Raw genomic sequence first — 25,897 nt, forward strand, 5'->3', positions numbered from 1 at the left:
TGGTGCCTAATTTGTAAATAAATTTCAGCAAATGTAGACTTATAGAATTAAAAAATGAATGCATCCCTTAGAGTGGAGCATCTTCTCAACACAGAACCAGTTTGCTTTTTTGAGAAGTGTTTGGCTTTTTCCAACAGTTTTTGTTACCTACAGACTATATAATTGATAAGTTAATCAAGCCAACACTTTGAGAAATGGGATTATAGTATTTTTTTCTTGTTAAATTTGGGTAACTGGCTTTATCTTCCTTTATCTTTCATTGTCTCATTTTTAGCAGATAAACATAATAGGTATTTGTGGCATTAGCGACCATTGTAGTATTGTTTTTTTCTGTATCAATCTAGATAGTGAGGTAAGTTTGAGGTTTGCTCTGCTTGGTGTGCCTTACAGATTGATTCAGGCTAATATTTAAATTATTCGCTTCCAGCCAGTGAAAGGCACTGTTAGAAACAGGGCTCTAGATCTAAGATTGTAACTTCTGGAAAATTTAATTATAGATATTTAATTGTAGTGTCTCCCTTTGAACCCTGCCCCTCAAGGCTTTAGTAATACTTAAGGTGTCTCCGTATTCAGGTAGTTTTTGATTTGACTGTAAATACTTTCTCCCAGGTAACAAGCTTAGTCCAGAGATAGGCCTCAAAGTTAGCCCTTTATATGCTTGTAGAGAGAATTTTAATACTTATTTCTTATTGATTGATATCTTTCAACTAATATGAAGTTATTTAAATTGTTTTTTTATTATACTATAACAACAAAAGATTGTAGTAATTCATTTTTGAAGACCCTTGAGAATCATGTGAGTCCAAAAGTATTAGACTCAAACACAGTGTTAGGAGTTGGTGATTTATTTGTATGTAGAATTTTTCAAATTTCACAACTTGTATATGTTCTGACACTTTCATATATGACAAAGGATTAAGATAGGTCTAGATACTGAGAAATTTCTCCTTATCAATGTGAATGTGTACAGATGTTGTAAATAACATTATTAGTCTTTTAGTCTGTACTGTATTGAGAATTCTATTGTTCAGTGAAAATTGCTGGTATACTAGGTGTCTAGAACTAATTCTACATAGAAATTGCTGTATAATCATTATATTTTCAGGTATATATAGCAAAATCACTGTTCAGCTGTGATATAATTTCTCTTGTGGTATTTTGTGTGTGTGGTTGCTTAGAAATTTTATCATATATAATGGGAATATTTCTTTTTTTGACAATTTAAAGATTGTTCCCATACCCCTACATTTTGTTTTTGTAATTTTATTTTATTAAATGTTATTTCTTTGGCAACTCTTTTAATATCCTTAAATGTTTCCATGTTTGTGACCCTTCATCATTGCCCTTCAACATACTGATGTCAGGTGCAAGATTTGGGGTATTTTTTCCCCCCATACTATGTTCTTTAGATAAAAGAAAAATAAAATTCATTCAGATATGACTTTAAAAAAATTGATCAGAATTACTAACTTAAAAAAATTTTGATCAGAATTGCATTTTCAAGGAGACTCATAATATATTGGTTTCTGCAAACATGTAACCTCATTGTGTACCAGACCTTACATGATGTACATAGAAGTAAAAATGGGCTTAGGGAAAGTGGAGGTAAAGTTAGTTGGTTATGCTGATGGAAAGTGGGTGGGCTTGGGTTACAAATATTTCCTGGTGATCATTTCTGCCAACAGAATTTCAAATATTTAATGTACTCCTCCTCTGTAGCAAGTAATCTAGTGCATTTTCAACCACAGTGACTACAGATTTAAAGTCATTGGAATGGGCTTTCTTAAAAAGAATTCAGCCATTGTGAGGGACAAAACCTACTGAAACAAGGCTTAATTTTGAACTTAAAAAAATTAGAAGCCAATGTTAGAATGAGTATGTGTAGAATATGTTATCTCAACCCTTCACCCATCACCTTATTTTGTTATGTGGTCTTTTGGTCATTAACTACTTTTTATCAATTTTGAGTACTTGGATATGGAAAGAAAATGAGTTCAAGCACACATTTGGAAGTTTTGCCTTTTTCTTGGATTTCGATTTTGGTTTGCTTTTGCTATAGAAAATGAAGTCTGTTAAACACAGTTTATCTTACTTTAGGTTAAGAATGTGGGCGCTAGAGTCAGGTTGTCTGAGTTCTAATCCCTGCTATGCAGATTACTGTGAGCTTTGGTAAAATATTTTTCTTAGCCTCACTTTCTTTAGCTATAATATGAATAATAATAGTAGCCCTACTTTATGGTCATAAAAATCAAATGGTATGGTCTGTATAAAGTACTTAGCATGGAATGTTATATATTATCATTGCTTTATTATTCCTTCTTTTCTGCTGATCAAAACTTTACTGCTGATTCTGGCTTCATCTTTGAGGTTACTGTTTGGTTCCCATTGAATTTTTAGCAGGCAGCTTGCTATTTAAAGGAATATTTAGTACACTATTCCTTTTAGCTAGAATAAGCTAAAGATGCAAAAGAATGAATGTTGTCTTAGATTCCTAAGACCTGGGGAACTGGTCTGAATGCTTTTACGCATTTGGTTAACCTTTGTGCCATTCAGAATGTAAGACCAGTTTGTGCTGATTTCCAGTCTTCTTTTAGAAAGACTGAAAAAAAAGAATGACCATAGTATTCATTGATGTCATTTGGACGATTAGGAAAAATACTTGTTATACCTCTAAAGACCCAGAGAACTCTTGTTTATGCTTATTTCAGTAGTGAAAACTTGGTTTTGGCTTAGAATTCTTCTAACAATATATGAGTCATATTATTTGTAGGGTGCTTTTTATAAAATTTTATAAACTTTGTCTCATTTGATCGTCACAATTCTGTGGAAAAGGTAGGACAGATGGAATCACTCCTACTTTTAAAGATGAGAAATCTGTACTTGGAAGAAGTTCAGTGACTTCCAGAGATAAATAGCTAGTTGTCTGCTCTCTGATACTTTAGTTTTCATTCTGTGTCTGAGAGTTTCTATGTAGAATCAATTCCTTCTTTGAGATCAACTTATAATTTCCAGAATATAAAACTCAAATTGTTGAAATTACCGGATTTTCACATTTGCCAGAAGTATATACCTTTTGTTTTGTTTTGTTTTGTTTGCTCGTTTGTTTTTTGGCCAGTAATCAAGTTAGAGGAACAGATATCAAGTTCTGCCATAGTATATTAGTATAACTTTAATGTTATTTGTAGCTTTAGGATTTAGAGGTAGTTGAGTCAAAAGTATGCCCTTAAAATACATTTGGTGCTAGAAAGTTAATTGCCTCTAAATATAATTTTGATTCAAAGGGCATTTATAAAATTTTTTTTCTCTGATTCTTAGGCTATTCATAGTCAAGCTGCCCAATTTCAAAAGAAAAATTATGTTTTACTTTTAGTACTCATTTTAAAAACTAGCATGCTTTATTTATATTGTGTAAATACCTATGGGAAGATGCATATGTATTTTTTTAATTGGGGACATTCTTTGTGCAAGACGTTCAGTTCAAGTATTTTTAAAACCTCTGCTTTTGTATTTATGGGCTCTGTGCATATCACTGTGAAGCAACATAAAATAGTCCTTACCTTGCTTTCAACGGAAGTTGACATTGATAGGGAACGCCAGGCTAATTATGAAACAATCTGAGTAGAGGTTGCCAAACTATAGTCTGAGGCCCATTTTTGTTTGGCCCTCAAGCTAAGAATGGCTTTTGCTTTTGTTGTTTAAAAAACAAACAAAAACCAGAGGAGAATATGTAACATAGACCATCCCTGGCCCTCAAAGCATAAAACATTACTGTCTGGCCCTTTACAGAAAAAGCTTGGTGACGATGAATTAGAGGAATATGTCACATAAAATAAAATATAACCAGAGACATTAGGGGATGCAAATCAAAACCACAGTGAGATACCATTTCACACCCACTAGGATAGCTGTAATCAAAAAACGGGCGATAGCAACTGTTGACAAGGATGTGGTGAGAATGTAAAATGGTACAGCCACTGTAGAAAACAGTTTGGCAGTTCCTCAGTAAGTTAAACATAGAGTTACCATATGACCCAAGCAATTCCCTTCTAGGTATACACCCAAGAGAATTGTAAACAGGTTCACAATTAAAACTTGTGCAGTATGTTCATAACATTATTGGTCATAATAGCCAAAAAGTGAAAACAACTCAAATATCCATTGAATGGATAAACAAAATGTGGTGTAGCCATATAGTGTAATATTCAGCCTTAAAAAGAAATGGAGTACTGGTACATGCTACAACATGGATGAACCTTGAAAAACATTATAAGTGAAAGAAGCCAGACACAAAAGGTCACATATTCTGTTACTTCATTTATAGATATAACTAGAATAGTCAAATCCATAGAGACAGAAAGTAGATTAGTGGTTGCCCAAAGGCTAGGGGGAGGGGGAAATGGGAAAGTGACTGCTAATGGATATGGGGGTTTCTTTTTAGAGTGGTAAAAATGTTCTGGAATTAGATAGTGGTGATTGTTGTACAACCTTGTGAATGTAATTTAAACCACTGAATTATATACTTTAAAATAGTAAATTTTATAGTATGTGAATTATATCTCAACAAAAGAAAATGTAACCAGAGACTAAGTAGTTTTTATAAAAGAAGTAATGAGAGGTCAGGTAAAGAAGGCTACAGGCAGGAGTTAATGGATATAACTTTGAAGTTGGGGATTGAAATGCACCCTGAAGAGCCTGGAGGATTTGGATAGAAAAAGAGGAAGTGGGTATGGCATAACACCGTAAGGGGTATAAACCAAGGTATTTGTGTTACACAGAAGAGGAAGAAGTGGCTAGACTAAGAGGGAAAAAGACAAACTGAGTCTCTTGTTTTCATGGGGCTTCTAAACGTGCTTATTTAACTGATTTGGGATCATTCTTTGTGCTGTCATTTTCATGGAATAAATTGTATATTCTTCTAGCCTGAGACAGACTTTTTTTTTCCAGCCAGAAAGCAAAAGCCTAAGGGCTGTCTCCATGGTACTTTTAACAGGTTACTGTAAGGATTTTAGTTCCCAGTATATATGTTGAAGAATTTGCCATCATCTCTTTTGTTTTATTAAGTCATACAAAGTATCTATCTGATTTTTTTGTTGATATTCAGAACAAAAATCTTTGATAATAACTGTTCCTTATGCTTGCCACTTTACACTATAAAATTCATTCATGTGTATTGCCTCATTTAATCCTCTCACCACACCTATGAGATAAATGGTATCATTCCCATTTTAAATATGAAAGAGGCCATATAATAGAGTGATTAGGAGCGGGGATGGAGGCACTGGAGTCAGAAAGCCTAGATTCAAATCCTGGTTCTGCCGTTTACTAATTGTGTTTGAATTTTGATGAGTTATTTAACCTCTCTAGGTTATATGTTTTCTCTTGTGTAAAGTGGTAATTATAATATCATAGAGTTGTATTTAAATAAGTGACAAAAGTAAAATTCCTAGAGTCATGATTGGCACATAGTAAGCCCTCAAAAATACTGTTATTTATAGATCATGAGAGTTGAATGAGGTTAAGAAGTCCAAAGTCTTGTAGCTGATAAGTGGTAGAGCCAGCAGTTAATTACAGGTGTTCTAGATTCCAGTACCATTTTTCTAGTTGCTTTTACCAGATTTTATTATATACTTACTTATGTATTGCTCATACATTTATAAACCTTCATTTAAATGGTGACTAGATAATAAACCAGATATTAATAGTGCAAGAAACTTTCTAACTTCCTTACAACAGAACTTTAATTCCTAAACCAAGTCTTTTGCTTCAATCTGCTGATAGCCACTCCTTAGTAGTTATAAACCAAATTATGAAAAGGGAAAATGACAAAGGAAAATACAGATTTAACATAATTAACAAAAATTCACTTGAATATGATAAAATAAACAATTAAAAGTAAATAACACCTGCAGGGAAAACTTGCAGTAATCACAAGGGTGACTGTCCTTAATTAATAAACATACTAGACTGATAGATAGGAAAAATAACTTTTTTCAAAACGAATGAGAAAAGAATAGGCAGTTCGCAAAAGAAAGATGTGACTGACAAGTATTTGGAAAACAGTTTAACCTCATCAGTTAATCAAAGAAATTTAAACTAAAGCAGGGTAATACACCTCTGATGATATGATTAACAAAATAAGAACATTTAAATTGTAATAAGCAAATTTAAGTTGAAACTCTGTTATTAGGGTGTGGTAAAATGGGACCCCACATATTCTTTTTTTTTTTTGGCGGTACGTGGGCCTCTCACTGTTGTGGCCTCTCCCGTTGTGGAGCACAGGCTCCAGACGTGCAGGCTCAGCAGCCACGGCTCACGGGCCTAGCCGCTCCACGGCATGTGGGATCTTCCCAGACCGGGGCACGAACCCGTGTCCCTTGCATCGGCAGGCGGACTCTCAACCACTGCGCCACCAGGGCCGCCCCTCTTTTTTTCTTTTTTTGACCATGTGGGATCTTAGTTCCCCGACCAGGGATTGAACCCATCCATACCCCCTGCAGTGGAAGCTCCGAGTCCTAACCACTGGACCACCAGGGAATTCCCGAGACCCACATATTCTTGATATGGGAATGTAAATTGATAAAACTATTAATCTCCATGAAGAACCTTCAAAAAGTTCCTAACCTTAAATCTAGTAATGATCCATCTGAAAATGTAACCCAAAGAAAAAATAATAATTCTGGATTAAAATGTATGCATAGATTCATTGCAGGGTTATCTATTATAACAGAATGTTTGGACATATCCAACAAAAAGATAGTTAAATTATTGTACACTTATTGCAATATTATTTGATAAAGAGTTATTAAAAATTTCAGTGACCTTGGAAAAAGATGATGAGATAACGAATGTTTGGGAGGTGGAGGGAAGAAGGATTCAAAATTGCAGCCCTGTGCCCTCTAGTGTCAAGCAGTAAACCTAGTCTTGAGGATAGTTCATTGTGGACAAAGATTTACTAAGTAGCTCTTGAATGTTTGATGTACTGAACTTCTACCTGCTGTGGAAATAGTATAAAGAAAACCCCTTTTTAACCTAAATCCTCTTTGCCTTGTCTTAGTGACCACCCCATTTTTCTATTCTTTAAGTAAACTCCTCAGAAAAAATCGTCTAATGCTATTTCCAGTTTGTCATCTCTCAGTCTTTCTTGAACCCGCTCAGTCTTTTGGACCTAGGTTAGTCCACTGAAGTGAATTCATCAAGTCTCCAGTGACCTCCAGTGGTCAGTTCTCAGTCTTTATCTTACTTGACTTGTCAGCAGCATTAACAGTTAATCACTTCCTTTTTCTTTGAAATGTCTTCTTCTCTTTGTTCCAAGAAACCACATATTTGGTTTTACCCTTACCTAACTGGCTGCTGCGTCTGGTCTTCCTTTGCTGGCACCTCTGCCTATGATTTACTTTAAGTTAGTATGGTGAATTACATTATTTTAAAACTTGTGATAAAATACACATAAAACTTACCATTGTAACCATTTTTAAGTGTACAGTTTAGTAGCATTAAGTACATTTACATTTTTGTGAAACTGTTAACACCATCCATCTCCAGAATTTTTTTTCATCTTCCCAAACTGAAACTCCATACTTGTTAAACACTAACTCCCAATCTCCCCGCCCCTGGCAACCACCATTCTACTTTCTGTCTATGAGTTTAATTATTAACTACTGTAGGTACTTCATGAATGTGGAATCATACAGTATTTGTCCTTTTGTGACTGGCTTATTTCACTTATTATGTCCTCGAAGTTGATGCTTGTTGTAGCAGGTATCGCAATTTCCATTTAAAGCTGAATAATATTCCACTGTATGTACATACTTACACTTTGTTTATCCATTCATCTGTTGATGGACACTTGGGTTGCTTCCACTTTTGGCCTATTGTGAATAATGCTGCTGTGAACATGGATGTACTACAAATATGTGGTTGAATCCCTGCTTTCAGCTCTCTTGGGTATATGCCCAGAAGTGGAATTGCTAGATTATATGGTAATCGTATTTTTAATTTTTTTGAGGAATTGCCATACGTTTTTCCACATTCCCACCAGCAGTGCACAAAGGTTCTAATTTTTCCACGTCCTCACCAACACTTGTTATTTTCTGGTTTCTAAATTTGTTTTGTTTTGTTTTGTTTTGTTTTGTTAATAGCCATCCTAATGGATGTAAAGTGGTATTTCATTGTGGTTTTGATTTACATTTCCCTAATGATTAGTGATGTTGAGTATCTTTTCATGTGCTTATTGACCATTCGTGTATCTTCTTTGGAGAAGTGTCTATTCAAGTCCTTTGCTCATTTTGTTTGTGGTTTTTTTTTGTTGTCCTTGAGGTTTAACAGTTCTTTATTCTGAATATTAACCCCTTATCAGATATATGATTTACAAATATTTTCTCCCATTCCATCTGTTGCCATTTTACACCATTGGTTGTGTCCTTTGATGCACAGAAGTTTTAAATTTTGATGTAGTCCAGTTCATCTATTTTTGCTTTTGTTGCCTGTACTTTTTATGTAATATCCAAGAAATCATTGCCAAATCCAATGTCACGAAACTTTTCCCTATGTTTTCTTCTAAGGGTTCTATAGTTTTGCTCTTACGTTTATGTCTTTGATCCATTTTGAATTAATTTTTGTATATAGCGTAAGGTCAGGGTCCAGCTTAATTCTTTTGCATGTGAATATCCAGTTTTCCCAATAACATATGTTGAAAAGACTGCCCTTTCCTCATTGAATGGTGTTAATACCCTTGTCAGAAATCACTTTACCATTTATAAAAAGGTTTATTTCTGGGCTCTTATTCTACAAATTTTGATATGGTGTGTTTATTTTCATTCTATTGAAAATAGTAACTTCCCTTTTGATTTTTTTCCTTGAATCAAGGATTATTTAGAGGTATGTTATTATAGTTTCCAGATACTTGGGGATTTTCTTGATGTCTTTCTACTATTGATTCCAGCGTGATCAGAAAACATACACGTATGATTTAAATTTCTTTAAATTTACTGAGACTTATTTATAGTCCAGATTATGGTCTATCTTTTTAAATGTTCCATATGCCCTTAAAAATAATATATATTTTGTTGTTATTCATGAAATATTGTAAAAGTATCAGTTAGGTCCAACTGATTGGTGGTATTCAGTTCAGCTATGTCCTTTCTGATTTTCTGCCTGCTGTATCTATCAATTACTGATAAAGGGGTGTTGGAGTCTCTGGGTATAATGGTAGATTCATCCGTTTTTCCTTGTTGTTCATCTGTTTTCTTGTTGTTCTAGAGCCAGGCTCTAGAGCGCAGGCTCAGTAATTGTGGCACATGGGCTTAGTTGCTCTGCAGCATGTGGGATCTTCCCGGACCAGGGATCGAATCCGTGTCCCCTGCGTTGGCAGGCGGATTCTTAACCACTGCGCCACCAGGGAAGTCCCCAAAGTTTGTTTCTTGATCCACTCTGACAGTCTCTTTCTTTTAATTGGTGTATTTAGAGTTGATTTTTGACTAGCGATTTTTAATGTAGTTGGATTAATAGCTCCCATAGGTGTTACTGTTTTCTGTTCATTGCCCTTGTTTCCTTTTTGTCTTCTACTCTTTTTCTGCTACCTTCTGGTTTTAACTGAGCATTTTATATTATTTCATTTTTTCTTTTCTCTTACCATATCAATTATACTTTTTTTTTTTAGTGGTTGCACTTGAATTTGAAATATACATTTACCACTAATCCAAGCCCAGTGTCAGATAACACTATACCACTTCACAGATAATACAAGTACTTTATAACAGTTTCCAATTCCTAAAATCCCTTATAATGTGCTGTCATTCATTTTACTTATCCATAAACTATAATCATCTAATACATTATTGCTATTATTTAAAATTGTTGTCTGTTAGATCAATTAAGAATAAGAAAAATAAAAGATTTTATTTTACCTTCATATATTCATATTTAGGTCCAAGTCTCTGACTTAAATCATTTCCCTTCTTATAAAGAACTTCTTCTAATATTTCTTGCAGAGCAAATCTGTGGCAACAAATTCCACTGAATTTTTGTTTGAGAAAGTCTGTATTTCTCTGTCATCTGAAGGCTAACTTTGCTGGACTTGCAAAATTGTAGCGTGGTGGGGTTTTTTCTTTCAACAGTTAAATATTTCACTTCATTCTCTTATTTTTGTGTAATTTCTGAAGAGAAGTCTCAGGTAATTCTCATTCTTGCCCCTCTAGAAGTTGGGTGTTTTTTTCCCCCTCCGGCTTCTTTCAATATTTGTCTTTGATTTTCTGCAGTTTGAATATATTCCTAGGTGTAGATTTTTTGGTATTTATCCTGCTCAGTGTTCTCTGTTTGGCGTCTGTCTTCTGTTTATTATTTAGTAGCCTTTTTTCTCTCAACTCTTCACTCCTTTTGGCCCTATCTTTAAATATATCTGGAAGATAACTAATTCTTACCACTTCCACTGCTACTGCTTTGGTCCATATTGCCATCTTTTGGGTTTCATTTGCCTTCAAATAGTTCTCCCTGCCTCTGCCCTTGACCTCCTCCTTCCTTTCACCACACGACAGCTAGAGAGATCTGTCTAAAAGTTCAGTGGGAACTTGCCATCCTTTGATCAGAACCGTTCAGTGAGTTCCCATCTCATACCAAGTAAAAGCCAAAGTCCTTACTATGACCTAAAAGCCATCTTTAAGCTGTCTGTTTCATCACCTACCTTACCTCCTACTAATCTCATTACTTCCCTCCAATTAGGGTGCCATCATTTCTCTTTATAGAAGTCACTAGACATCTCAAGGTTTTTCGATTTCCTTTAGATGTCTGCATGACTCTGTTCTCTACTTACCATTGCCTTTAGGTCTTTACTTGAGTATCACTTTGTTTCAAACTACAAATCTTCCTGCCCTTTGAACTCCCTATACCCCCTTTCCTGCTTTATTTTTCTCCAGAACACTTTACCAACTGACCTGTGTCTGGCAGGAGAGAGTATGGCACAGTGGAGAAAATGGAATAAAAGCAGTTTGGCTGGAGCATTGAGAGCGAGAGGGAGAACATTGTGAAATGAAGCTAGAGTGGGAATTAGGGACCAAACTGTGCAGACTCTTGTAGGCCATGTTAACATTTTTTGGCTTTATCCTTAAGGGTAGTGGCAAATCACTGAAGTATCTTAACTGGAGGGATTTGGGAAGAGGGTCACTATCATGATTAAAAAAGTATTTTTATAAAGATCATTCTAGCTTCACTATGGGAAAAAGATTGGGGGGGTGAGGGGAATTAGATGTGAAGGGACCCAATGAGAGGCTATTGCAGTGATCTAGGTATAAACTTATGATAGCTTAGTCTACTGGGGGGGGGGGGGATGTCCATCCAAAAAAAGAATGTTTGGAACTGATTCTTATCAAGAAATCCATTTATAAACATGTGATCAGCAATTCATAACTCTTAATTGCTAAATTAAGATCTCCCATTTATAGAATCTCCATTTAGTTCCATTATGAGAAAATAAAAATCTCTCACCCAGTGTTACTCTTCTTGAAAACAAATCCTAGAAATTCTGTAAATCAATAGTCCCGTGTTTTTTTTGGTATATTTCTTAGCATTAGGCACAGAATCCAAGATCCCTGATTAAGTTTAATTCTCATTTAATGGCCAATTTTTAGACCTGATCAAATTGATTTGTCTCATGAAAGCAAGCTTTAAATAATTTTCTTATTACGTTTTTCTGACCTCCTCTCATCTCAAATATTAAGAACTTGATTAGAACTAAGATTGTCCTGAACAGGATATTTTAAAGACAAAGGTGTCTATGCCTGTATTATTTCTTTTCACAAAGCCAGTAACCTCTGGCAACAGGAACCTTCAGAGTTTTTGAGAATCAGGAACTCATGACTATCTGGCCATGCTAAGATAGATTTGAAGTTCGTAAAGCAAACAGGTTAATAAACTAGGGTCCTAGCAGTAGTTTTCTAATGTGGCAGTGTTTTCATCAAACCAAAATATTGATCCTCTGTTTTCACTTTAGGAGGGGAAAGCATTTAACTTCTCCCATGTTCTAAGCATTTTATAGGTACCTAAAATATGTTATATTTAATTATCAGGAACCAGTGAGGTATCTTAATCCAGCTTTGTTTTGTTAATAAGGAAATTACATATTAACAAATAACTTGCCCAGGCTCACACAGGGATCCAGGTACACCAGGGGTTCCTTTCGATCAGGGGTTGTTAGTTTGGGTTCCTCAGTCTCCACTTCTCCCTATGTGTTTACATTTTCAAAGAACTGATGACCCTTCAATTCAATAAGGTTCAGAATAAATAAATTTTATTATGCTGCCTCCTGATTTGGGGTTCCTAATCTGACAGTACTATCCACTCTTGTCTTACATTACCTTTCCACAATTCTCAAAATATTGATACCAGTAACACTGTAGTTACAGTAGTAAAGCAGTGATAGTAGTAGTAGTTGTTTTTTATACAGGCACTGTGCTAAGAGCTGTGTATGCATTATCTCACTTGGTGTTCACAGCAAAGTTGCTGAACTATGTCCCTTACTTTAAGACTAACCCTCTCTATGTCTCAAGTCCCAAGCCCCATTCCTTGCCCTCCTAACTGGACTCCCTGCTCCAGTTTCTCATTCCCTTTGTTCCTACATCCACAGTTCTCATAAAAGTTTGTGGGTTTTTTTCTTTTTTTTCCCTCAAATTATCTATTCAAAAACCCTAGGTGACTTTCCTCCTCTGACAGGAAAGTTTCAAGTTCTTTGGCTGTCATACAGGGACTTTGGTAGCTTGCTAGCCTGCTTACTGTTTAAACCACATCTGTACTCATTCCTTTCCCCGTACCTTTCCCCCAAGCTTTCACTGTAAATGCTCAAGCCACCTAGACTTTTTCGTAATAGTTTTTTTTAAATTAGACTTTTCATTCTCTTGAATCTGTGTGTTTTTTCCATGGAATTCCATGTCTGTAATACTCCTACCCCACTCCCCTTCCTCTGCCTGACCTTCAAGAAATATATGTAAGGCATACAGTGAAAAATCTCCCTTCCTTCCTTGTCCCCTCATTCCTCAGTTTCGTTCGAAAGGTATTCTATGTGTATTCAAGTTTCTATGCACATATATGAGTAGAGGCAAGTTAGCATGTTAGAGTGTGAACTCAGGAACCAGGCTGCCAAAGTTTGAATTGTGGATTCTCTTCCTAGATGTGTGGTTTGGGCAAATTTCTAGTACCTACCTCATAAGATTTTTGTGAGGATTTCTCACAGCAGTGCCTGGCATGTGGTAAGCTCTCAGTAAACGTATGCTATTAATATTGTTTGTTATTGTTACGTAACAAAGCATAATACATTGAAAGAGAATGGCATTTAACATCAAGATAGGTTTGAGTATAGCTGCCTGGTTACTTTGCCCCTAAGTCATTTAACTCAAGTTAAACCTTGGATGGTTTCCTTATCTTTATAGTGGGGGAAATCATATACAGTTTTGATTTTGGTGAACTAAAATATATAAAGGAAAGAGCTTTGTACGTGATAAAATGCTATGTAGAGGTTAGTTGCTATTGGTCACATCATTTTACTTTTCCTTCCAGGAAGGATCTCAGCATTTCAGTTGGTTATAAGAAGTGAAGTAGTCTTTAAGAATAAAGATTTCAGAAATTTGTGACAGGTATGCTGTTTTGCTTTAGAAATTATTTTAGATTCATACTTTTTCATTAGCTATGGCTTGCTTTAGTGTTAGTCTTAAATTTTTAAATTATGATTATATAATTTATGTGACAGTGCCCTTAAGGGGCTAAAGTTAAATACCTCTTTTTGTGGAAATGTATCCATCAGGATTCTAGAATTGATATACTTTGCATAAATTAGTAAACTTATTAATTTAGTAAGCCTTTTAAGGAAAAAAAATTGTCAACATAGAAAGTATTAGTCACAGCCTATAAAATTTTCTTCATGGTTTACAAATGTTTTATTTGCCTGAGATGATAAAGATTGCTAAAGAATATTCATCTTACTAAGTAGATTGTACTACATATAAAAAGCAGTCTGCTTTGATGTTGTTTTTGATGATTTACTCTGTTGCTAAAAAAGAATAGGTGCTCACTTTTTTTTTTTTTTTACAACTCATGGAGCACATGTCCTTCTCAAAGGCACAGAGTAAGGAATACTTTTGGATAATGTGATAGTCTCCCGTCTTCTATTTGATAGAGGCATTCCCAATATTCAGCATTTAGGAGGAAAAGTTGTAGACAGAGGTTAGTAAGTGGTAGAGCAGGGTTCTAGTCAGGCAGTATGGATCATAAGTTCAGGCTTTTAAACATTTTACTATAATGCTGTGAGAAACAGAATGAGATTATGAACAATTACCAATAGCTTTGACAAAATAATAAAAGAACTTCTGGAAATGAAAAATATAAATAAAATTTTTTTAATTCAATAGATAGGTTTAACAATAGATTAGAATTCATGAGCTGGAAGATGACCTGAAAAATAAATTAACCAAAATAAAGAGGCACAGATGGACAACATGTAAGAGAAGAAATGAGAATTAGAAAATTGGGGCAGAAATTGCTAGATTTCCTTGATTTCTTTCTCCTTTTAAGCAATAACTGTATTAGTTGGATGCTTTGCTATACAGCTACAGCTTCCATTTCATTGCCTTTCTGATAGTGAGATTTGACTCTGTGTTAAAGTTTCAGCAATTTGGATGCAAGTGGAAGTTATGTGTGCGTAGGTTTTAGCCTTACGGTTTATGCCTATAAGAGGAATGAGATACTCCATTTCCCACCTCCTTCTTCCTTCCCATAGACTGGAATGTGGACACAGTGATGAACTATTTTTAGCTAGGTAGAAGAGGGCAATACTATAAGGATGACAGAGCAGCAACAAGATGTAAGAGCTTAGCTCTCTCAGACTGCTAAGCTGCCAAACCAGCCCTGGACTGTCCCTTTCTACTGTCATGTGGGAGAGAAAAATACCTTGAATTTTGTTCAGGCAATTGTAGAGTCTCTTGTTGCATCAGCCTAGTCTTGTATTAGTCTTAACTAATACAGGAAGAGCATGAGAAGATCTACCAGTTATCAAAGCAGAATATAGATGTGAAGAAAAGTCAAGTAAAAATAATATTTGAGGAGTTTATAATTGAGAATTTCTAAAATTGCAAATGGCACAAATTCAAAAAGTCAAATCCTAAACAGGAGAGAAAAAACTAAACCTAAACACTTCATAGTTAAATTTGCATATAGTCAGGGACCTTAAAAATAGCCAGAGGGATGGGCTTCTGGTGGCGCAGTGGTTAAGAATCCTCCTGCCAATGCAGGGGACATGGCTCCGAGCCCTGGTCAGGGAAGATCCCACATGCTGCGGAGCAACGAAGCCCATGCGCCACGACTACTCAGCCTGCGCTCTAGAGCCCACGAGCCACAACTACTGAAGCCCGCACGCCTAGAGCCCGTGCTTCACAATAAGAGAAGCCACCGCAACGAGAAGCCCGTGCACCGCAATGAGAAGCCCATGCACCGCAACAAAGAGAAGCCCCCACTCGCTGCAACTAGAGAAAGCCTGCGCACAGCAACAAAGACCCAATACAGCCAAAAATTAAATGAATAAAATAAATAAATAGCCAGAGGGAGAAGACGGATTACCTTCAAAATATCTACTATTAGACTGGTTTATTGAAAGGAAAAACTTGAAATCAGAAGAAAAGAATAACTACAGTGTGCTGAAAAGAAATAACTATTAAAGCTAAAATACCTTTCAAGAGTGTAGGTACATAATAAAGTTTTCAGAAAAATTAAAACAGATTTTTATCTCCAGTAGAATATCATTAAGACAAATTCAGAAAGATACACTTTAGGTAGAAGGAAAAAGATCTCTGATGGAGGCTCTGAGATATTTGTTGGAAAAGAAGAAAGGCTGAAAATTAACGAGCCAGGAATTCAATCTAAATTAGAAACAGGACAGAATAAAGAAAGGAAGGAAATAATAGACATAAAAGTAGAAATAAAGAAATATAAAACAAGTGAACAATGAAGGATCAACATAGCTGAAGTTGATTCTTAGAAAAAGACTAATAGAGATAGAGTTAACAAATCTGGTAAGATTGATCAAAAGAGAGAGAAGCCATAATAAACAATAAGTATGAAAAGGAGATGTAACTACAGATGCTACAGAGATTATTATAAAAGAAAAATGTACTCACTAATACATTTTTTAAGGAATAATTTCAAATGGTAGGTTATTGCATGAGTTATCATAATAGTATAATAAGCCTTTCAAGACCACTTGTCAAATTTGCCAAAAATTTTTACTCCTGAAAAAGTAAGATGGTTGGATTAAATGTTTTAATCCTTTACCTGAATTCTTAGAGAATGTCAAGGGTACAATGAATGGGATAACTGCCTCAGTCATAATTTACTAAAGGTTTTAGTAAAAATTTGTTTGGGGATAATTGATGGGTCAATGTCTTCTAAAGCAGTAGAATTTGTGTTCCTTTTATGATACATAAAGAAGAAGTAGGGAAGTGTCATTTAGTAAGGAAATGTAAGAACCTAAGAAATTGTGGCAACCTTGTGCTTTTAAAAGTTTTTTTTTTTTAAAGTTTAGATACGTGTACCAAAAAGTGATGGCACAATACTGAAAATGATCTATAATTTAGTGTTTTCTTTTCTTTCTTTCTCTTTTAAAAAAATATTGTCACCAGCCCAGTAGTTCATATTCACACTGTTCTATTGATTTAAACAGTGTGCTTAGAGAAGATGTTGACTTACGGGGACAAGTGCCTTATTTTCTGGAGGAGCAGTAGAAATAGTAGTGGTAACCTCTGTGGATAGGCACTCTGAAGCACACCAGTGCATAAGAAAGTCCTAGGCTGACGGACATCTGTGGGCCTGGAGAGCAGCTGGTACAGATTACAGCAAGCTCCAGGAAGGATTTTTTTTTTGCGGGGTGGAGGGTGGGGAGAAGGGAATGAAATTCATAGATTATCTGGCAGGTTTGTGTGGAAAATATGTTGGTAGACAATTCCAGAATAAACACAAGTTATATGAAAAAGGAAATGTAATCTTAATATATTACTTTGCTGTGTGTTATTTAAGAGAGCTAAAATTCTCATCTACCATAAGAGCAATATGTAAAACTAAAAACCAAGAGATAGTAGTATGAATATCTTATTTAGAAGTATGGAGAGCACTCAAAGAAAGAGCTAGAAGTTTGAAGTAGGTTAAGGGGATATAGTTACTGCTCTTTTTTGTTATAAGCCTTTTTGTAATGCCTGCTAGTAGTACTAATTAGCATATATTACTTTTAGTTTAAGAGAGTGTAAGACCTAAAGCTTTTGGGTAGGAGACAGAATGATTACAGAATTTGAAACTATCATCTGAAAAATGAAATAGGACTGCTTGTTGAAAAAGAAGATATGGCAGGTGGAATAACTGTCTTCAAATATTTGAAGGAGCGTAGACTGGAAGAGGAATTCCCTTTTTTCTGTTTGGCATTAGAGACAGAGACCCAGTAAGTGGCCACTACAAAGAAACAGCAATGTAAAGAACGTTCTAACAATTAGGTTATCCAGAAGTGGAATGGACTGTTTTGTGAGCATAGAATTCAAAGGGCTAGATGACCATATCTGGAGATGTTTTTAGAGTGAATTACCACAAAAGAAACACTTACTATGGTTCAGGCATTCTGTTGTTAAATACTGACTTCAGTATTTTAAACAAGAAAAGACAAAACCAGCTATTGATATAACATGTTATAGGATTTGCTACATGTAAATTAAATGTATTATTTTCTAAGTTTGTCATCATAGTCTTCATAGAATAAGCTTTTATCATTTGTGGTTTGCAAATGATACCTTTCTTTCCTGTTGTTTATTTTTCATATTCTGACTCTGGTTGAGTTGGTCAAGTTTTCTTTGCTCGTTTTTCCTCTAGTGATTTTTAAGTTACATGATTTAGTTGTTGACATTACATTTTTCACGTGTTTAGATTTATATTTTTTTAATGTATAGAAAAAGAGAGATTCAGTATCTTTATGCTTTTCCCAAGAAGAGAAAACCTTTAACATGCCTTTCTTCCTGTCTCCTCCCAAACAAAAAGGTTGAGATAATCAGTTTTATTTCCAGATTTTTATACATATTTTACAGTGATAATTAGATACCTAACTATAATTTTTCCTGATTTATTTGCTTGGCATATTTCTTGTTCTTACACCTTTCTGTTTCTTGAATCATTTTCCTTTTTTGTGTTGGAGTACCAACTCCAATAATTTTTTTTTTAACATCTTTATTGGAGTATAATTGCTTTACAATGGTGTGTTAGTTTCTGCTGTATCACAAAGTGAATCAGCTATATGTATACATATATCCCCATATCCCCTCCCTCTTGTATCTCCTTCCCACCCTCCCTAACCCACCCCTCTAGGTGGTCACAGAGCAGAGCTGATCTCCCTGTGCTATGCAGCTGCTTCCCACTAGCTATCTATTTTACATTTGGTAGTGTGTATATGTCCATGCCACTCTCTCACTTCATCCCAGCTTACCCTTCCCCCTCCCCATATCCTCAAGTCCAATCTCTACATCTGCATCTTTATTCCTGCCTTGCCCCTAGGTTCTTCAGAACCATTTTTTTTTTATTCCACATATATGTGTTAGCATATGGTATTTGTTTTTCTAGTAATTTTTGATATGTATTTTTATTATCATTTAGTTCTAATTATTTACTTTCCATCTTGATTTCTTCTTTGACCCATGTATTATTTAGAATTATGTTGTTTAACTTACATTTTGAGATTATGTATATTTTTGTACCGGTTCCTAGTTTAATTGTATTGTAGTTAGAATGTACGCTTTGTATGATTTCAGTCCTTTGAAATTTGTTGAGACCTGATTTATGGCCCAGCATTGTCTGTTCTAGTAAATAATCCGTGTGCAGTTTAGAAAAATGTGTAGTCTGCAGTTGTTGGGTGTGGTGTTCTATATATGTCTACTGGAGTAAGTTGATTTGTTATTTGGTCAAATCTTTTACATATCCGTACTGATTTTTATCTTCCTTTTCTATCAGATACTGTTATGTTAAAATCTAATCATGATTGTGTATTTGACTAGTTTTTCCTTTAGTTCTGTCAACTTCTGCCGTATGTATTTTGTCTTGTATTTTAATTTTTCCTATTGAACGTTTACTCGCGTAATTAGTGATATTTGGATTGTCCGTTATTTTCAATTCGTCCATCTCTTCTTTGTTCCTTCCTTTTTTTCCTTTATTCCTTCTGTTTTTAGTTATCAAATCATTCAAAATGTAGTGGCTTAAAACAACCTGATGTTTCTTGAGTATGGAATTAGGGAGTGGCTCAGCTAGGTAGATCTGGCCTAAGGTCTCTCCTCTGGGTGTTACAGTCAAATGGTGGCTGTCTGGGATCATCTTCTACACTCACAGGTCTGGGAGGACTCAGAGCTGGGGTTCCTCCAGCAAATTTGTCCCATCTCTGTGGTCTCTCCAAAGTGGCAGCTTCAGGGCAGCCTTACAGCCTGGGCCCAAAGGCATGGCTGCAAAGAGAAAGATCCAGGAGGAAATTCTGGCACCCTTTCTAGCTTCAGAAGTCAGACAACACCACTTTTGCTATATTTTATTAAATCTGCCCATATTCAAGGGGAGAGGAATATGTTTTTCTCTAGAAGTTTTTTAGGGTGAGATTTATCCTTCTTACCTCTTTCACACTTTCCATCTCCCCATCCTTTTGTTCTTCTCTGTTTGGGTGGGTTCAGTATATTGGTTCACTAACCTGCTTTTTTCAGCTGTATCCATTTTTCTCTTCAGCCCATCTACTGAACTTTTCTTTGATGCTCATATTTTTATTTTCTAGGTTTCCAAAGTGTCTTTTACATAGATTTAATAACTTCACAGGTTTCTTTAAGGATATTACATTTATTTTACAGCGTTTTATAGGCCCTCTTAACTCTGTTTTCTTTGGTTTTTGTTCTTCTGTTTGTTGAATTTATTGCCTCTGTCAAGATGTTTTCCTCAAATCTGTGATTAATTGTCTGCTCTTTTTGAGAATCCCTACTGGCCTCTTCTATTTACAGGAGCTTACCTTCTTTCATTTGGGAAGGGGTAGGAAGTGCTATTGGGCTGAGTATACCTGGTTTTAGAGTGTGAAGACTAATTTATAAACTTCATTTATAAGTACATTATGTCTGATCACTTTATCCCTATGTACATCCTCTCCCCAAAATACTAATCTTGAGAAGAATAAGAGGAGAAGGTATCAAGGAAGATATTCTCTCAATGAGATAATGTGATTTTATGTTACAAAAACAGTTGATGTTGCATTATTATGTACTATGAGGAACGTTGTTCTTTATTTTAGAAACTCAAGTCTTACCATCATTTCCATATTTATTCACCACCATCCCCACCCATCCCCAACATGTTGTAGTCAGTTATCACATTTAAAATATTCACAGCTTCTGTAAATATTTAAATATAACCAACAGTATAACTGCTTGTTAAGCTTCAGTGTTCCTTAATGTAAAAAATTTTTTCTCCAAAATTTCTTGTCACAACTAAATTTCCTTTAATGAATTTTGTTTCATAGGTTCAGTTGTGCAGGAGAAACTATTTCACCTTTTAATTAGTTTAAATATTTAAAAACAGAAACAACAAAGTTGGGGTCTATTTGCATCACAAAGAAATCAAGTTGTTAACTTTATGAAATTTAGAAGTAGTTTTGCTGAAGTTCGAAGAGTGAAAAAATGTTATAACTTAGACCATAGTGTTAGGGATTCAAGATTGACTTAAAATGTAAACATAGTGTAATGTTTATTCTTGTCCTCCTTATTTGTCAGGGAATCTTAACCAGAGTGAGAAATTTTCTGGTGCTGTGTTGGGAGTGCACGGCACAAGAGATTTCCATAAAAAGGCATGGGATTTGCTTGGAAGAACATAGTAGTTTTCTAACTTGGCAGTAATGAGTTAGAACTAACCCCCTTTAAAAAGAAAATATTAATCTACATTATTCCTCATTGGGTATTTGTATGTGTTTTCTTATCTGAGCTATATTATTCTTGTATCTGCATTTGTGCATATGTATATACATTTATAATCCATGGTACTTGTTAGGTGTAAAGAAAATAATTTTCTATCATACAGTATGTATGAAAAATGATTTTGGAAGTCGACTCTCTTACCCCTCGAGTTGAGTAACAGGGGACAAATATCTTGTTCTTACAGAGTACCCAAAATAATTTGGCAATCTCTGAGTGCTTTTCCCCAAATTCTGTTGCCCTAGGAGGCAATTTGGGGAGCATAAATAAGCCTTACTATATTAGGATTCCCTCTCGAAAGGTACACATTTTTAGATGAGAGAGGTGATGAATTCATATCTTGTTAAAATGACAGCAGTCCTCAGACTAAGAATCACTGGGGGCCTCGAAAAGGGGTTAAGGATATGGGGATCTGTCTGGTTGAAAGAACCTTGAACATTATACTTCCAGTTCCCTTCCCTTTCTTGTGCTATTACTGTAATATATTTTACTTCTGTGTATGTTGTAAACCCTGTGGTACATTGTTATTTTTGCTTTAAGAGGCCAAAAAAGTCTTGTAGATTTACTCTCACCATTTCTGGTACTTTTTATTTCTTTAGTAATGTCATTTCTTTTTCTTTTTTTAAAATTAATTAATTATTTATTTATTTTTGGCTGCATTGGGTGTTTGTTGCTGCGCACGGGCTTTCTCTAGTTGTGGCACGCGGGGGCTACTCTTCGTTGTATACTGACTTCTCGTTGTGGTGGCTTCTCTTGTGTGGAGCACAGGCTCTAGGCACGCAGGCTTCAGTAGTTGTGGCACACAGGCTCAGTAGTTGTGGTGCACGGGCTTAGTTGCTCCGCAGCATGTGGGGTCTTCCCGGACCAGAGCTCGAACCCATGTCCCCTGCATAGGCAGGTGGATTCTTAACCGCTGTGCCACCAGGGAAGCCCCAATTGTCATTTCTTTATGTAGATCCACATTTCCATCTGTTATCATTTTCTTCCACCTGAAGAATTTTTTTTGCTTTTTTTAAAGTGCAGGTTGGTGAACTTATTTCTTCCCCCAGCTTTTCTTTCTTTTTTTGGATCTGAAAAAAAAAAATTATTTCACTTTCATTTTTGAAGGATACATTCATTGTATTTAGCATTCTAGGTTGACCATATTTTTCTTTAAGCATTTGGAAGATGTATTTTCTTCTGTCTTGCATAGCTTCTAGAGAAAGTCTATATATTTTCTTAACTTTGTTCCTCTGTGGCTAAACTTTTTCCTTTAGCTTCTTGTAAGATTTTCTCTCTTTGACAGTTTTTCAGGAATTTGATTATTGTGCCTTGTGCTTTTCTTTGTATTTATACTAAGGAGAGGGCTCATTGAGTTTCTTGGATCTATGGATTTATAGTTTTTATCAAATTTTGAGAGTATTTTATTATTCAACCCCACCCCCACCCCATTCCAGTTACACACATACACTTGATAGCTGTGGTTTTCCTCTTTCTTCTTTTATTTTTCTTCTTCCTTTTCTTTTCTCTCTCCCTCTCCTTCCATCTCCCCACTCTTTACCTTCCACATCAACTTTTTTCTATCTTCATCTCAGTTCCTCTGAAATTTCCTTCTGCAGTATTTAATATAATGTTAATCCCATCTGGTTATGTTTCCATTTCAGGTACTGTTTTTGAACACTAGAAGTTCATTTTGGTTCTTTTATGTCTACCGTTTCTCTCCTCATATTTTCATTAAATCCTTGAGCATATTTATCATTGCAGTTTTAGAGTCCTCATTGGCTAATTCCATTATATCACTTCTGGGTCTGTTTCAGTTGACTCATTCCACCCTAGTTTCAGGTCATATTTTCTTTCTTTCTTATGTGTCTATTAATTTTTATTGGATGCTGTGGACATTGAAAATTTTATATTGTTGAATGGTGGAATTTTTTTTTCTTTAAAAAAATCTTGGACTTGTTCTGACAGGCAGTTGTTGTCTATGGATTGACTCAATCCTTTTGAGGCTTATTTTTAAGCCTTTTTAGGAAGTATGTAGAGTATTTTTTACTCTAGGGTTTGTTTACTCCTGTACTAAGTATGAATATTCTGGGGTTTCAAGTGAATTGCCTATTTTTCAACAAAGAAGACTCTTCTGGTCAGAATGTCAATATTTCCCAGCACTCTGGGAATTGCTCAGCTTACAGATTCCTATTTATTCTTTGCCTTACCTCATGGAGTTTCATCCTGCATGCCTGGCTTAGTGTTTGGCCGCAGACTCAGGTGGACCCCTGTGCAGATTTCTGGAGTTTTCTGTGCATAACTCCCACTTCTCTGGTAACTTCTCTGCTTGAGTTTTTTCTCCCTGCATCACAATCTGAAAAGTACCTCTAGGCAGAAAGCCAGGGCAGGTGTAGGTCTCACTTCATTTCCTTCCCACCTCTCAGAGATCACAGTGCTATACTGCTTATTGTCCAACCATGTCTTGCAAACAGTTGTTTCATATATTTTGTTTGGTGTTTTAGCTGTTTATTGTGGGATGGAAAGTTCATTCCTATTTACACCATCATGGTCATTGGAAATTCTTTTGTATCTTTTTAAGATAATCATGGAGATAAAAAATAAAGTTTATATTTATTCCCCCCCCCCGTCCCAGCAATTTGGGCCTTATGAAATAAACCAGCAGTACCTACCTACAGAGTTTCAACAATTTCATCTACATTTTCCCATTTGTATCATAATAATATTTGAGGTAACAGTTTATGTGGTTCACCAATAATACAATAATGAACAAAACAATATAGAATTACATATGATATTTTAAGCAAATAAAATAGCATTTTCATTATATTCAAGCTCATGAGTGAACTTTTCAAAAAAGTATGTAAGTTTAAGTGATAGCTTCGTAAAGAGTTGGGCTCGTGATTGTAGCTATAACTACTAGTTTTAATCATCTTATTTTCTGACCAAATACGAAGTAACATGAACAGGCTAATGATTGATGACTAGTCAAAGATAATCTGTAATGAACTAAAATGCCTGGCAGTGGTCCTGTAAATTTATATTAAAATATTCATGGTTTTGTTGTATACCTCTGTCTTCCTCTTGATAGTTTTAAGAGAAAAAACAAACAAAAAACAAAATGTCATGTTATTTCATGTAACAGTTGTACATTCTTAGGCTATTCTTAGCATGTTTATTAATCTTTGATTTTTTTTTTCCCCAGATTGTCAGTATTTAAAAAGACCACATCATGCGTGAGTACAAGCTAGTGGTCCTTGGTTCAGGAGGCGTGGGGAAGTCTGCTCTGGTAAGTTAGCCACCTAACTATAATTAATTAATATAATACAAGAAGAACGGTGATATTTTCTTGCTTTACAACTTCTAGTGGCTCAAGAGAAAAGGTGGCAGTATGTTTTATATGCCTAATACCTGGCCTACCAGGGTACAAGGACTCATTCAGTAACCATGGATGTGTAGTTTTATAATGGTGGCTCATTCATTCTTTCATTTATCAAATATTTATTGGCTACCTATTTTATGTTAAGCACTAGTGTTTGTGATTCAAAGAGGAATAAAAATTGTTTTCATTGTTAAGGAACTTACATTCTAGTGTGGGGGACTGATTATTACGAGTACCAGTGGAGTAAATCCTACCCTACCCCCATCCCAGACTTAAGTGGAATAAAGGTCATTTTTTTGTACACATGCTGTATTTATTTAGGAAGTGTTCATTGAGCTTCTATAACGTCAGACTCTAAAGTTACAACAGTGAACAAAAACAGTCACAGTCTCCCTCACAGAGCTTACATTATAGTGGAGGAGATGTAATAGATGCACAATTAATCAAGGAACTACTTGATTATAATTGTGAGAGAGATACTTTGAAAGAAAAGTATATATTGTTAAGAGACCTCTATGACAAGGGAACCTAAATTAGCATTTGAACAACTGAGAAGGGTCACAGTTGCTGGGATAGGAGTGAACCGGGAAGAAAGTAGAGGGAAATGAGGTGAGAGATAAGCAGGGGCCAGATCATGACTTGAAGACCATGTAAGAACTTGGAATTTATTCCTAATGACAATGAGAAGCTGTTGAAGGTAGGGTTTTTGGAGGGTGGTGGTGGTGACAGAATTGGATATATGTTTTAAAGAGAGCACTTTGTTCTATCAAGAGTAATTTAGAAGACAGGCAGAGAAGATGTGGGAAACAAGTTGGGAGTTAATGCAATACACCACATTATTGTTTGTGGAAGCTTATATTAGCAGTGAAGAAGAAAAAAGTAGATGTTTTGAGAGTTAAATAGGAGGTAGAATTGACAATTAGTGCTAGATTGATATGGGGACTAGGAGAGAAGGAGCTGTCGAGGGTGACTCCCAAATTTCACAGTCAAGCTACTGATTTTATGAATGGACCATTAAAGAAGTAGAAGGAAAGCACTGGAGAATGAGCAGATTTGAGAGTGAAAATCAAGAGTCATGTCAAATGTCATGTGCTTGTGAGATGTTCAAGTAAATACATCAAATAACATCACATCCTCAAGACAATAGCTTAAAAGAGAGACTTGTGGTATGATTTGGGTTGCCATGAATATATCTATGGTTTTTATTTTATGGGAATTATGTTACTGTTAGGAGTGTAATTTAGTACCTCTGTGGTGAATGTTTGCGAGTATCTGTTATTTTATTATTTTTTTAATTTTTAAAAATTTTTTAACATCTTTATTAAAGTATAATTGCTTTACAATGGTGTGTCAGTTTCTGCTTTATAACAAAGTGAATCAGTTATACATATACATATGTCCCCATATCTCTTCCCTCTTGGTGTCCGTTATTTTAAATGCATGTAACTTTCAATTCAGCAAGTCCCTTTCTGGAAATGTATCCCACACATAAGTTCACATATACAAAATGACATGGTCAAGGCTGTCTATTACAACATTCTTTACA

At 35.3% G+C, this 25,897-nt stretch overlaps 1 protein-coding gene across 3 annotated transcripts in view; it reads left to right on the plus strand.

Annotated features, from left to right (window-relative positions):
• Positions 1–25,897, plus strand: part of RAP1A (RAP1A, member of RAS oncogene family) — a 62,080-nt gene that overhangs the window by 17,528 nt on the left and 18,655 nt on the right. The window contains exons 1-2 of one of the 3 annotated variants that reach the window (XM_024764818.1): positions 13,546–13,619; positions 24,175–24,258. In XM_024764818.1, the coding sequence (XP_024620586.1) occupies positions 24,202–24,258 (57 nt within the window). In that variant the 5' untranslated portion in view covers positions 13,546–13,619; positions 24,175–24,201. Of the gene's footprint in view, positions 1–13,545; positions 13,620–24,174; positions 24,259–25,897 lie in introns of those variants that run through there. The other 2 variants (XM_024764817.1, XM_024764819.1) reach the window with 2 other exon arrangements.

This window comes from Neophocaena asiaeorientalis, unplaced genomic scaffold, assembly GCF_003031525.2.
Source record: "Neophocaena asiaeorientalis asiaeorientalis breed wild unplaced genomic scaffold, Neophocaena_asiaeorientalis_V1.1 scaffold62, whole genome shotgun sequence".
Lineage (NCBI taxonomy): Eukaryota > Metazoa > Chordata > Mammalia > Artiodactyla > Phocoenidae > Neophocaena > Neophocaena asiaeorientalis.